The following is a 13,951-nucleotide window of genomic DNA, read 5'->3' as shown; positions in this document are numbered from 1 at the left end:
GTTGAGGTAATTATTGGAGTTTTTTATTCTTAATATATTTCTTGGAGCTGCTCTAGGTGAAATACTATGGTATAATATTCATCCGGGTGTATGAGATGCTATTCCCGAGTCCCTTTTATTTGACTGCAGCGCAATGTGAGTCCCTCTACGACACGTCGACGTCGACTATGACAAACTATTGCTCACCCAAGTGGCCCTTTGCTCATGGAGGACCAGTTAGGGGTTTTTTGACCTCTGACACAAAACATGGCGCTGTCTCTTTCGTACTTTCTACCCAAGTTAGCAGTATGTTTGATGATTTTGATAATTCTTTGCATCGCAAGAACAGATAGTGAACATTCTTGTGATGACAATGAAAGTCGGCTAAAATATACCCTGAACGAAAGTTCTCATTGTCGTTCAGTGACAGACAGTGATAAACATCTGATCGGATCGCTGGAGGACTGGAGCTTCGCCAACAGTTTATTACTCGGTAAAACCATATGTATTCTTCTTTCATTCACAGAGAATAATAATCCTACAGTGATACAGTCGTTCGGATAACTTTTCAACTCCATTTGGTGCCACAGGTTCAACGTATCTTCTCACATGAAGGTGGTACAAGCACCTTCATGTGAGAAAATAATCTGACCAATGCAGAATATTATTCGGCATACCGGTCACGACATGCGACATGCGACCTGCGACTTCAAGACTGCGACCTGCGTCCTGCGTGTTTGTCAAACTGCAACCTGCGACTTTCGTGTGCTCTGGCCTAGCTGCCACCTGCGAGTTTGAAACTGCGACCTGCGAGATCACGACCTGATCCATGATTTTAGGTATCTGGTGTTTATTGAAAATATGAAAAGCAGTCACAAGTAATATCAGTGATAGGTGGTGTCATTAGGAAAGAGATGAGCTTCGATGACACAGCTGTGTTGGCCTACGTGTTGTTCGGTTGCTTTCAAAGTCCGGTTTCAAAGGGACAATGCTCAACTGATCACCAATTTTCATGAACAAAAATTGTTTTGATAGGCCTACTTCAACAAGCATGTTGTTATATTAGCTGCAAAATTGTAGCGCTATGGTGAGGCGGTCGGTGTGATTTTTGGTTTTTGCGACTTCGCTCACCAGTAGCGCTACAAGGCGATGGCCCTGGGGAGTATCATATAAGCGCGTCGTACTCGACCAGGCGTTTTGATGTGGAATGCAACATATTTACTGCATTTGGTCGTACCGATTTATCACTACTGAAGACTAAACAGTATACTGCACTAACTTTGTCATTTATGGGGTTTGGAATTTGTTCAAACACGACGATCGCATTCTGAAACATTGAGCGTGGGGCGTCGGTGTGTGGGAGCCGCCATTACCGGAAGTTGGTAATGACGGCTCCCAGAAATGTTTCGGAACGCGATCGTCGTGTTTGAACAAATTCCAAACCCCATAAATGACAAAGTTAGTGCAGTATACTGTTTAGTCTTCAGTAGTGATAAATCGGTACGACCAAAGCAGTAAATATGTTGCATTCCACATCAAAACGCCTGGTCGAGTACGACGCGCTTATATGATACTCCCCAGGGCCATCGGCCTTGTAGCGCTACTGGTGAGCGAAGTCGCAAAAACCAAAAATCACCGACCGCCTCACCGTAGCGCTACAATTTTGCAGCTAGTTGTTATATATGTTGTTGCCTAAAGTGGTGGCTATTTCACAGATCGAAATGACCTAGTTTAGGCCTAAAAAGTATTCTGTGGTTGTTGTACTTCGATTCGGTGACCATGCACCCCACCCAGCCCCAGACATTATTTATCTCGCAGTTTGTAAGTCGCAGATCGACCGTGGGCCTGCCTGCGAGATGTGACTGTGACTGTGACTGTGATCATACATACAGTCAACTGTTTTTGAGAAATCGTTCCCACAGATGACAGACAGACAGACAGACACACGGACAGAAGCAACAAAACCATTTAAATTTTAAGTCAAATAAGGATAACTTTATTTTATCATACGAGCATACAGATCAAACAACACTTCACAGAATTACATTCAAGGCCCAAAGAATGCCTGTATACAAAGGTTTGACAGGTTTGCACACTGGTATATCAGGGATGAAAGAAAAAAGCCTTTTGACGCCGTGCAGGATAGATTGGCAGGGAAACGATAGCTGCTATAATGTACTCTGATGGCTTTGACACCAAAACGATAGCTTTGGTTTTGATGTTGAGGGCGTAAAAACATGCGTGACTGCAAAAGTATTTCACCCATTTTCTCAAAAAAATCACCAAATTGTACAGTGTAATATGCCCCATCCGATGAAGTTCAGATTCAATTTCATGTCAGAGGAGTTTCAGCCCTCATTTTAAGATACTCATAAAGAAATATCTCAGATCTTGTTTTCAAATTTGCGAGAATCATAACTTGACTGGGGGCTGAAACACTCCAGAGATGAACTTGAATCTGAACCTCACTGGATGGGGCATATTACACTGCACAACTTGGTGATCATTTTTTTGAGAAAATATTAACAGGTCAAATTACTTTTGCAGTCAGGCAGGTTGTTTACGCCCTCGCCAATATCTACCTATACGTAATACCTAGGTCTAAATGCCGAAGTCGCAGGTCGCATGTTTCACACTCGCAAGACGCAGGTCGCAGTTTTGAAGTCGCAGGTCGCATGTCGCGACCGGATTTCCATAGAATACGGCGTACCAGTTAACAGATATACATGTAAACCTTTATCAGCCTCCAGAGGGCGATGACAAGAAGTGACATATGAATATCCACTATTTGTATCGTATCTGATACATTTTGCAATAGTATTTAGCAAAGTATAAACTCAAGTACAAGTAATATCAATTACTTGTCGCCTTTGGAAACACTGATTTACCTCCGTGACTTGGCCCTGCGTACAGGTCTGTATGTTCCCGGTGTTATACGGCCTCCACCACAGCCGTATAACGCCGGGAACACACAGACCTGTACGGAGGGCTACTCCATGACTGTACTAATAGAATTTCTGTGTGTGTCTCACAGTTTTTAGAAAGAGAAAGAGCAAACCACCTCGCCCTTTTACTCTGATTTTTCTGGCTGAATGCTTTATCAGTGGCTAATAATGTTTCGTCCTAACAATCCATGAGTGACAGCCAAAGAAACCATAAAATATCTCCTTTCATCCTGAGTTTCCAAATTCAATGTCACTCCTAATGCTATGATGATCAACGCACATAAGTCTTAATGAATCACTATTTTCTAGATACTTTTCCAATCGACAAGGAAAAGAAGAATTATGTGAGGGAAGTCAAGGATGCTATATTTTCTGTAGTGCTCCCCACACCCTTACAAACACCGGTCAAACTAGTCGCAGTGGCACATCCAGTGTTGGAAGATATTTTAGACCTGCATCCCAATGTCACAAAATCGGAATATTTCCTAGCTTTTGTCAGTGGTAACACAATATTGGCTGATTCAACGCCATTGTCACATAGATATGGAGGTCACCAGGTGGGTTGTCTGCTTATTTATTACTTCAATATCCCACTTTAAAACAAGTCTTTGAGATGGATTCACTTTGAACTTTATAACTTTTGTTTATCGAGACATGATCAGATCATCAGAATGGATAAAACTGGTTGGAGTTATCACAAGTCTTTTATCAGATTTCATCAAAAGGGGTAGGATAAGGGGAGGAACAGTTTTGTAAAGCAAAGGCTGCAACACTAATCAATGATATTTATATTTCAGTTTGGTGACTGGGCAAACCAGCTTGGAGATGGAAGGGCCCATCTTCTTGGTGAATATGTGAACAGGTGAGGACAAAAGGACTACTACTTTGGATGAGCCAAGTCATGGTAAATATCTATTTAGAGGTTATTACCCAATATCGCCTGTTCCTGTGTCGTATCAGCATGAGTGTCATTTGTGCTGCGTCAGACACGAGACGAAGTCGAGTGTCTGACGCAGCACAAATGACATGAATGCTGATACGACACAAGGAACAGGCGATATTGGGTAATCAGCGATTTATCATATACACATGCCCATAATTTTAGGGAATTTTTACTAATAGAACGAAAAACCTTAAATTTTGAGGCTATACTTTATTATGCCTTGCGCATAAATCAGAATGTTTATGTGAACAGGCTTCATTCATAAAGTGTACGACAAAGATGTCAACATCATGCGCGACATCGCTGCAAATCGTCCATATCTCAATGAAACCCAAGAAGAAAGACACCGGGATACAAAAATCGTCATACAGAAGGAACATTTTAAGGTGCAATATGCTATTACAACTGTAACCGATCAAAAACTGCTCAGCTTTAAATCTATCCTGATTTCGATCGTCGTACGGCATGGAGCTCATGCAGAGAGGGGACGCCATTTTGTTAGTTTACCTTTAGAGTTGCCATGTCAACAGTCATCGTGCGCGTGACATTGCTGTCACGCCATGCGCTCACTACCTGTTCGGTGGAGACCGTGCACAGTGCCGGCGCCGTGCGAACGGCAGAATGTTTGCTAGAACTTGACCAAAAAAAATACCATGGGAAAACATTTCAAGACTCAACGTGATATTTCCGTATTTTGCAACCAGAAATACCCTGTTCCTCAAAGCCCTTCAAGTTTTTACGTCGGCGACATCGCTTCAGCAGGGGGGAGCGGCAGCCATTTTGTTGTTTACGTTGTTTACCAACAAACTGCTAATGTAGTTCGGGAAAACTCTAAAACTGATGACATTCATCGTGCGTATCTCGACGTTTACCGTGAAATATCACGGCTGATATTTACCGTTGAACGTCTCTAGGATGTAGCAATATGGGCATGGGTATATGGTATATGTACAATATCCTATGCTACCTTTGTGAATGTCGCATGATATGTATTCATGATATATTCATGATGTAAGTTCTTTTCCTTCAGGGGAAACTGATGGACTGGTGTGCAGCATGACAGATATGCACAAGTCTTACTTCAACTGAGTGATCTCTGATTGATCAATATATCTGTTAACTCCCTGTGTTTCCCTTTAGAGGTCCAATATTTGCGAAACTTTGACTGTGAAATGGTGTGCATCAGCTGCATTGATGATCATATAAATGATGTCTTGCAAGGTGTTGCACATTGGTCCTGCAGCAGAAGTGTGTTATTGGTTAACGTTTGTTAACTTTTTCTTTTTTGTCAGTAGTACAAAGTAGAATCTTTTATTGCTGCAATGCACATCACCTTTATGACTCACTTAAAATTATTCACCACAAATTTTTCTTCACAGAAAAGGTGAGAGATGGGAACTGCAGTTGAAAGGTTCAGGGTTGACACCGTATTCCAGACGTGGCGATGGCAAAGCTGTCTTACGATCTTCAGTTCGTGAATTCTTGTGCAGTGAAGCCATGTTTTATCTAGGTATTCCAACCAGCAGAGCAGTAAGGTTAGAGTCTTTGAGTACTTGTTCTAAAAAATGGTTAGAATGGACATTCACGTTTGGCCAGCAAATTTTCCTTGGCAACTGGGCTCAGCGTAATCAATATTTCCATCTACAACTTACAAATATTGGCGTAACACTAAATTCCTTTCAGGTGTTATTACTTTGCCCCTTGACTGCAAAGAATCATTTCCTTTGAAGGATATTCAATTTAAATAAAAACACACCTTTTGATGGATGATAGAGCAGAGGCAAAAGTTGTTTGATGTGTAATCATCAAATAAAAGTTAAGGTTTAGGAAAACAGAGTTTTTTAAACATTTATAATTTATACTGAATTTTGTATACAATGCTTAAAGAGTTGTTTTAGAACCACAGGAAGTTAATTGATGTCTTTGTTTTCCATACAAAAAAAAAGAAAAATTTTCAGCTAAAAAAAATTAATTTTGCAAATATTTTGTCCACTATTATGAAAAGTATTACCGGTACCTCATAATCAGGAGGAAACATTAGATGTACAGACTGTCAGCACAATTTTAGCACTTCAGTAACTTTTCATTTGTGGCCTATAGTCAAAGATATCTCTTTATTCTTTGTGATTCAGTTTGGTTGTCAGTAATGATCCAGTGTGGCGGGATCAGTTTTATGATGGACATCCAAAGATAGAGAGAGCGGCAGTTGTCCTAAGATTGGCAAGAAGTTGGTTTAGAATTGGTTCATTAGAGATACTCGCACATAAGAAAGAGACCAGTCTCCTCAGGTATGTCATTTTAGCTCACGTGTGTAAACACGTGGGCTATTGTCATAGCGATGTCTGTCTGTCTGTCCGTGTGTGTGTGTGTGTCTGTCTGTCTGTCTGTCTGTCTGTCTGTTTACACGATAACTCAAAAACGCCTGAACGGATTCAAGTCAGATTTGGTACACAGGTACCATGTGCTACTTGCAAGAACTGATTAGATTTTGGATAGTGTGGCTTGCATATTAATGAAGTTATGCAATATCGTTTTTTTCCATACAATGGTTTCCCTATGGAGACGGTAATGACAGTGTAGACATATATCAAGAAATACTGCACAAAATTTCATGAAAGTTTTCACAGATGACAATCTAAGAACATTATGATGATACTGTGAGTGTCATGTCAATTATCTTCTCATTTGCATATTTAATGAACTTTTGTTATTAGTGAGATAACTCTGAAATTCCTGCACCAAACGTGATGATACTTGCAACAAATATTGATCTGATATATATCTAATTATACTTAGAAGCATTAGGCAGTGTCAAGTTAACAAATAGCTCATTTGCATATTTTATGAAGGTTTGTAATTAGTCATATAACTCCGATATAACTTCACCAAATGTAATGCAATCTGCTGCAGATACTGATCCGACTGATATCTAACTGTAGTGTAAAGCATTAAGTAGTGTGAAATTAATTAAGGGTTCATTTGCATATTTAATGAACTTTGTAATTAGGTATATAACTCTGAAATTACGGCACCCAAGTCAGTGAAATTGGGTACAGATATTGTTTTGATAAATATCTAATTGTACTGAGAAGCATTTGGCAGTGTCAAGTTAACAAATAGGTCATTTGCATATTTTATGAAGTTTTTTAATTAGTGATATAACTGCAAAATAACTGCACCAAATGTGATGAAATCTGCTGCAGATACTGATCCGACAGATATCTAATTGTGGTGTAGAGCATTTAGTTGTGTGAAGTTAATTAAGGGTTCATTTGCATATTTAATGAACTTTGTAATTAGTGATAATACTCCAAAATTACAGCGTTAAATTTGATGAAACTTGCTACAGATGTGGATCTGATAAATATCCAATTGTACTGAGAAGCATTGAGCAGTGTCAAGTTAATAATTAGCTCATTTGCATATTCCATGAAGTCTTATAATTAGTCATATAACTCCGAAATAACTGCATCAAATGTGATGAAAACTGCTGCACATACTGATACGACAGATATCTTACTGTGTTGTAAAGCATTTAGTAGTATAAAGTTAATTAAGGGTTCATTTGCATATTTAATAAACTTTGTAATTAGGTATATAACTCTGAAATTTCGGCACTAAAAGTTGGTGAAACATGCTACAGACATTGATTTGATAAATATTTAATTGTGCTATGAATCATTGAACAGTGTCAAGTTAATGTAGGGTTTATTTGCATATTTAATGAACTTTGTAATAAGTGACATTACTCTAAAATTACAGCATTAAATAAAATAAAACGTGCTACAAATATTGATCTGATGGATATCTAATTGTCCCATAAAGCATTGAGCAGTGTCAAGTTAATTTACAGTTCATTTGCATATTAAATGAAGTTTTGTAATTAGTGATTAAACTCTGAGAGTACTGTGCGAAGTTTAAAAAAAGCCTGCTACATATAGTGATAACATATATCTCATTGTTCTGTTGGCGTACTACTATTAATAACCTATTGTGAAACACGTGAGCATATTCAGGTCATATCTGGTTTATATTCTGATCAGGAGAACTGTGTTGAGTGACTGTGAAATGAAATGACATTATCCTTGAGTTATTTATTTTCTCTAACTTACAAGGTCTTTTTTGTGAAAATTATTCTATACTTCAATGGAGTTAATGAAGGATCAGTTGAAACTATTTTCTTTGAGAGAAAATCTGAAGATCTTGTTTCAGTAAAATAGGACAGCACGATCTTTATCAACTTCAATCGATCACCGTCAATAACAGCTGTCTTATTCCCAACTTACCGAGAAGCAATATCAAAATTATTTTCTTGTTCATAGTCCCTCCATCACAAGGGATTGTGTACATTTATAAATACTTGGTTTTGTTGATTAAATTTGAGTAAGTTACTTTACACATTCACGTTGAAGATCAAGTGCAAAGTCCTCATTAGCTTCTCTTATACAATGATCTATTTAATTTTCATTTCTGTCTTTCAGAAAAGTGACAGATTTTGTAATAGAGCAGTACTTTCCAACCATAGATCCTACAGACAAGAACAAGTACTTGGCATTGTTTTCTGAAATAATCTCCCAGACGGCAGACCTCATCGCAAGATGGATGGCTGTTGGATTTGCTCATGGTATGAAATGTATCTTTTTCATGTTCCAAGAAAAATGAGACAGAAATTTTATTGTCAAAGCCACAGATTCTTTGCCACTCCACATTACAGTAGCCAACACATCATGTCCAAAAACAGCTATATATTGAATTCAGATGGTTCCGATTGCTTTGATAAGCAGATTAGTTCTCAGATTTCTATTCTTACACAATACAAAGCTTAACCCTTTGAGCGCTGTAATTCTTCCCACCAAGATTATAGTGTGCAACATTTTACCAATTTTGTGAATTTTTCTGTAATTTTTTGTACAATTTTGGATCACATGAACATCACATTTTATTGGCTTCAGATTTTTATCAAAATTTTAGCAAAAATTAGAAAAAAATTGACTTGTGTATATTTTGATATAGGCGATAAAAATTGACTTTGGTGCTCATAGGGTTAAAGTCCAATGCTTGTAAATAGACAAGTGAGGTGATTTGTATCACATTGATTGGCCCATCGAGCTTTCAATCTACCAGTATTAATAAGATAGATCTGTCAGAAGATTTTGAAAAAATGGATCTTTATCAGTCCAAACTACCAATGTGCTGTACTCTCTTTTTGTTTACCAGATATGCCATTTGCAATTCTTTATAGTTTTTTTTGTATGAAGAGCTGTTCTTCACTTTCAGTGTAAATTACATAACCTGAGGCTTAGTTGACACTAAACTTCTTTTCATAAATTTCAGGAGTAATGAACACAGACAACTTCAGTTTACTCTCCATCACCATTGACTACGGTCCGTTTGGTTTTCTGGACAAGTACGTCCCCAGTTTCATACCGAACACATCTGATGATGAAGGTCGCTATAGTTACCAAAACCAGCCTGACATTGGGATCTTTAACATGAACCAGTTGAGGGCAGCGTTGTGGTCTTTGATGGACAGGGAGCAGAAAAGACAGTAAGTGGTCATCAGAAATGAATTCACTTCAGAAACAAAAAAACACTTTGAGGTGTTGTCAGACAAGAAACTTATACTCTTTTGAATGAATGTCAACATGCAAAAATTTTACTTTATTTGCACCAAAAAAATAGTACAGAGTTCATGATAACGTAGCAGGTGCCTCCAAATATAAACCTTTGCTCAAAGTGTCTGTAAATAAACTTTTAAGTCTCCCAGTTTGGAAATAAATTTGGTGCCAGAGAAGTATTTACTAGCACTTGAATTTCAAAATGGCCGCCACCCTTGTATTAATACTGTAAAATTAAATTTTCAATTTTCCCAAAAATAAGCTGGTGATAATTTAATCACTACTGTTTTAATTTAAGAGTTTTCATTCCATTTCAGATCAGAGGTAGTTTTGAGAGGTTATGTTGATATATACAAGAGGCGTTTCATGGAGCTATTCCGTGCAAAGTTAGGACTCTTTGGATTATCAGAGCAAGATGAATATATAGTTGCTCTGCTTTTAAAGGTAAGTTTTGAAATTTTACAGGCATTATGTTAGCTTTTTCTTTAAACTGGTTCCACAAAAATGTTAGTTTTGACAAGGTTTTTTGTGATTTGTTCTCAAGCAGTTAAAAGTAAAGAAATGGCGCTAGTGCATGAAAATGTTACTAAAATTGAATAAATGCATATTTGAAGTGCAAGAATTATAATTAGGCCATTTAAAGAAAATTCTTTGTTTGCCGTCCCTTGGATTTTTGAAAAACCTACCAGCCAGCCAGGGAAAAAACGAACTCAGACAAACACAAATGTATTAGCATAAGCTCATTTTTTTATTTGGTTTCCTTTGGAAAAATGATATTTTTATTTGTTATAGTGTCAATATTGTGTTTGTTTTCTTTATTTTCTTTGAAAACCTACCAACACGTGGATGGCAAACATATAATTATAATTCAGTCAGAACTCTGGAGAAAAAAATAAACAAACGAAATTGTGGGGTATCACTGCTCTCAGAATGAATTTTTCTAACAAGTATTTGTCTGATACCCATAGATTATGGAAGACACAAAGGCAGACTTCACCATGACTTTCAGACAGATGGCTGACTTGAACTTGAGAGACATTGAAAATGATGACATTGCAGATGAACTGTGGGCGTTGAAGGATTTACACGCACATGAACAGTGGCAGGAATGGTCACAAAGATATGCTGACAGAATCCATGAAAATGGTGATGAGGACACAGATCAACACAGAAGAGATAGAATGAATGGTAAGTGATGGCAATTGACATCAACACTGAGCAGGGGTTTCTTTTGGTCTGTAAACTTTTCTGGAAATACATAATTTTCACAAGGTCAAATTTGCTACTGTTGGCCCCTATTCACTTATTCACAGGAAAAGCTTTAAATTTGCAACTTCGCATTTCACCTCAAAAGGACAACATGTTGTCACTGATAGTAAAACCCAGTGAATCAGAATTTCTTGTTTTGGAGAGCATGTCAGAAGTGTGTAAATCTTCCCTTTCCTTTACCAATTTATCCATTTCCTCCCCTATTACCTTGAAGCCCAGAGCTTTACAAATAAAAACAAATACCATTTCGCCGAAATCTCATGATTGAAACTGGAAGCTTTTCTCCTTGGTTTCCTTAATGGTGACATGATGTGCAATCACAGTTAAGAACGAAAAAAATTGATAACTTGCAATAAAACAAGATATTGTGTCACTTTGTAGTTACACAGTACTTTTGAAGATTTGTTACTGAAAACTTAAAATTATAAACATGGTTACGGTGATGTAAATTGTAAAGGTATGCTCAACTTAACAACACCAATAATGTGCATTATTTATTACACTACAATGCTTTCAGTGAAAAAGATGTATGAAAAGACAATGTGTATATAGTTCTGTTTGGTGTAATTTAAGGTCAAAGTTGTATGTACAGTTGATTTTGAAAATCATGTCCTTAGTTACAACACCGGTCAGAGACAGCGATAGCATTTAAGGTCAAAATCAAAGACTTCAAAGTCTTGCAAGTGAGACTATTCATTAACAGAATGCGGTAAGGCAGATTGCATAGTAACTGTTGTGAAATATGTAGCTATATGAATAGGACTTTTGACATACCATAAATGTTTTATACAACCGCACCCTACATTTCTCAAATAGTCAACTGGGCGTGTTATCAATGTTAGTAGAACAGCAAATGTTTTTTCTCTGAAAATACATTCCGATGTACATGGAATTCAAAAACACCCACAAGAAGAGAAAGCAGTTGGCTACAGTACCATAAACTGCCATAATTTGGATTTTTTTGGAAATTGACATGCTTAATCCAGGCTATATTAGATTATTATTGTCTAGATCACTGTAAGGAAATGCTCTGAACAAGCACTTCAAAAAATCAAATTTTGTGCAAAAATTGTTAACAGCAGATTGTACAATGTTTGAGAGGAAATTAGTGTGGATATTCAACTATTTTGAATACCATCCTTATTAAAGGTATCCACTTTTGTAAAGGGACCATGTGCTATCATACGGTATAATTATCTGCCGTGCATGATATCGTGACATATTAATCACTGTACAAACACTTTGATACAGTGGTTGCCAGTATCTGCAACAACCACTCTGCAGGGTATGTCATTTGTCAGGGCTAGAGCAGACGGATAATTTAACCTGTCCCTGTTTCTGTCAACCCTTCTAACAAACTTGCCACCACTTTCAAACTTCAATATGCAACTGTTGAACTGACAGCTCACGTACACGTATCGATCGTTTTCAACACAGATGCCACTAGGAAAGCGCAGCTTTCCGTCACCACCTTTGCAATCAAAGGAATATAAATATTTGTTGTCGGAACGGAAGACTTGGATCCGGCAGTTGGCATGGTCGGCTACGTACACCATTCCGTTGTTTCCGATTGCTATGCCGCACGGACCATAGAACTCCCCCTGGCCACTGCCTCTAGACCCGAATGACTTCATACTCTTCCATGTTTGCTGTAAATTTTGACGCAATGCAAGCCGCAGTCTGTCACATAGACATGACCGCTCACAGGGCTGATGGCAACCCCCTGTGGTTTCTTCAGCATCAGCTTTTGTAAGCGTCTGATGACATTTCCGTCCTCGTCACTCACCACTATCTGGTCATTGTTGTCATCCAAGCTATAGGACGTACCATCCCCTGATACTGCGATGTCAATAGGTCTGAAGGGTTTCTTAAATTTTGCGAATTTGAAGCACTTCTTGGCTTGTCCTTCAGTGGTAAACACCTGTAAATTGCATCTATTAATCCCCCTGTTTCCTGCGATGATATCTCCACCTTTACTCATTGCCACACCATAAGGGTTAAATCTGTTCTGCGTATCTGTATTGACATGGCTGCCGATCATCTTTACTAACCCTCTGGTGACAGAAATGCTGAGTGGAGAGTGAGGCAATGGCTGACCATCAATTGTCACGTCGACTTGATATTTACCGTGCATTTGTCCACTGACAGGTACTGAGTATGTACCATCTTCGTTGTCTGTTGCTTTCACATCTTCCCATGATGCATCAGGCTTACTGAGCTTGGCCAAAACTACTAGTAATTGTCCCGAGGTGACCTTATTTTCCATGGCATCTCTGGTTGTAATCAGCAGGTTTGCAGTGTCTCCTTTGAGAAGTTTTTTAGGAATGAATTCAGCTGTACACTTTGAGATGCAAATTTTATCATACGTGACTCTACCCAAAATTTCATGCTCGGGAAATTTATCACTGGGTGAGAACTCTGCCTCCCCAAACTGTTGGCTGAATTTCGTTTCCATGGTGATCAATTCTTCTGTCTGCACTACAGTGTAACCTTTAGCCGAGAGAAGTTGCAGATCATTCCCATGATGCATCAGTGCTTCGAGGTAGCGGCATACACTTTCAATGTTGTTGTGTTTGAACTTCAGATCATCAATATCCAACTCTGTTTTTTCCAATTTCGTTTGGTAGTTTTCATTCAACTCACCCAGCAGCCTGGTTTCTTCTTTTCTTATTCTCTCGATGAGCTCCTCAGCTTTCATTTTGACTTCTCTTTCCACTCTCCTGCGCTGTTCCTGAAGATCACAGCGTGCCTGTTGTGCTGCGTTTTTATTGGTTTCAGTTTCATGTCGTTTCAGTTTCAACTTGTGAAGCAGCCCGGTCAGTTCCTTGTGGTACGCATGGGCGGCATCTTTCAAGTTTTGACAGGTGTGTTTTGGTGTCCAGTGTGTGGTACATTTCGAGCAGACGGCCATCTGACAGACTTCACAGTAGAACTCGCGTTTCTTCTCAGTATGGACATCGCAGTATTGTTCTGCTCGTAGTGCTGTTTGGCTGTCAGCTTGTTTTGCTGTACCCTGTCCCGTGGAGGTGATCTCAACAAGTCTGTGAGAAAGCTGTCTGTGCAAATTACCACAGTCTTGACACAGATACTGTGTGCATTTAATACACCTGCGAGTCCCTTTTCCCTCTTGGCAACCCTCGCACTTGATCTCAGCTCCTTTGCACATCAGTGCAACTTGCCTTTGAAATTTCTCATTC

The 13,951-nt window shown here is 38.5% G+C and overlaps 2 protein-coding genes across 3 annotated transcripts in view; both read left to right on the top strand.

Moving 5' to 3' along the window:
* The window catches only part of LOC139142158 (biotin--protein ligase-like), a 635,662-nt gene that overhangs the window by 437,584 nt on the left and 184,127 nt on the right, over positions 1–13,951 (top strand). The window lies entirely within an intron of this gene.
* Positions 212–13,951, top strand: part of LOC139142142 (protein adenylyltransferase SelO-like) — a 36,402-nt gene continuing 22,662 nt past the window's right edge. For both annotated transcript variants that reach the window (XM_070711988.1, XM_070711987.1), the window contains exons 1-9: positions 212–472; positions 3,234–3,481; positions 3,722–3,786; positions 5,247–5,402; positions 6,000–6,155; positions 8,349–8,491; positions 9,202–9,415; positions 9,803–9,929; positions 10,454–10,673. In XM_070711988.1, the coding sequence (XP_070568089.1) occupies positions 247–472; positions 3,234–3,481; positions 3,722–3,786; positions 5,247–5,402; positions 6,000–6,155; positions 8,349–8,491; positions 9,202–9,415; positions 9,803–9,929; positions 10,454–10,673 (1,555 nt within the window). In that variant the 5' untranslated portion in view covers positions 212–246. The remainder of the gene's footprint in view (positions 473–3,233; positions 3,482–3,721; positions 3,787–5,246; positions 5,403–5,999; positions 6,156–8,348; positions 8,492–9,201; positions 9,416–9,802; positions 9,930–10,453; positions 10,674–13,951) is intronic.

The sequence above is a fragment of the Ptychodera flava genome, chromosome 10 (assembly GCF_041260155.1).
Source record: "Ptychodera flava strain L36383 chromosome 10, AS_Pfla_20210202, whole genome shotgun sequence".
NCBI classification, from domain to species: domain Eukaryota; kingdom Metazoa; phylum Hemichordata; class Enteropneusta; family Ptychoderidae; genus Ptychodera; species Ptychodera flava.
This window is presented reverse-complemented; position numbering and strand designations above follow the sequence as displayed.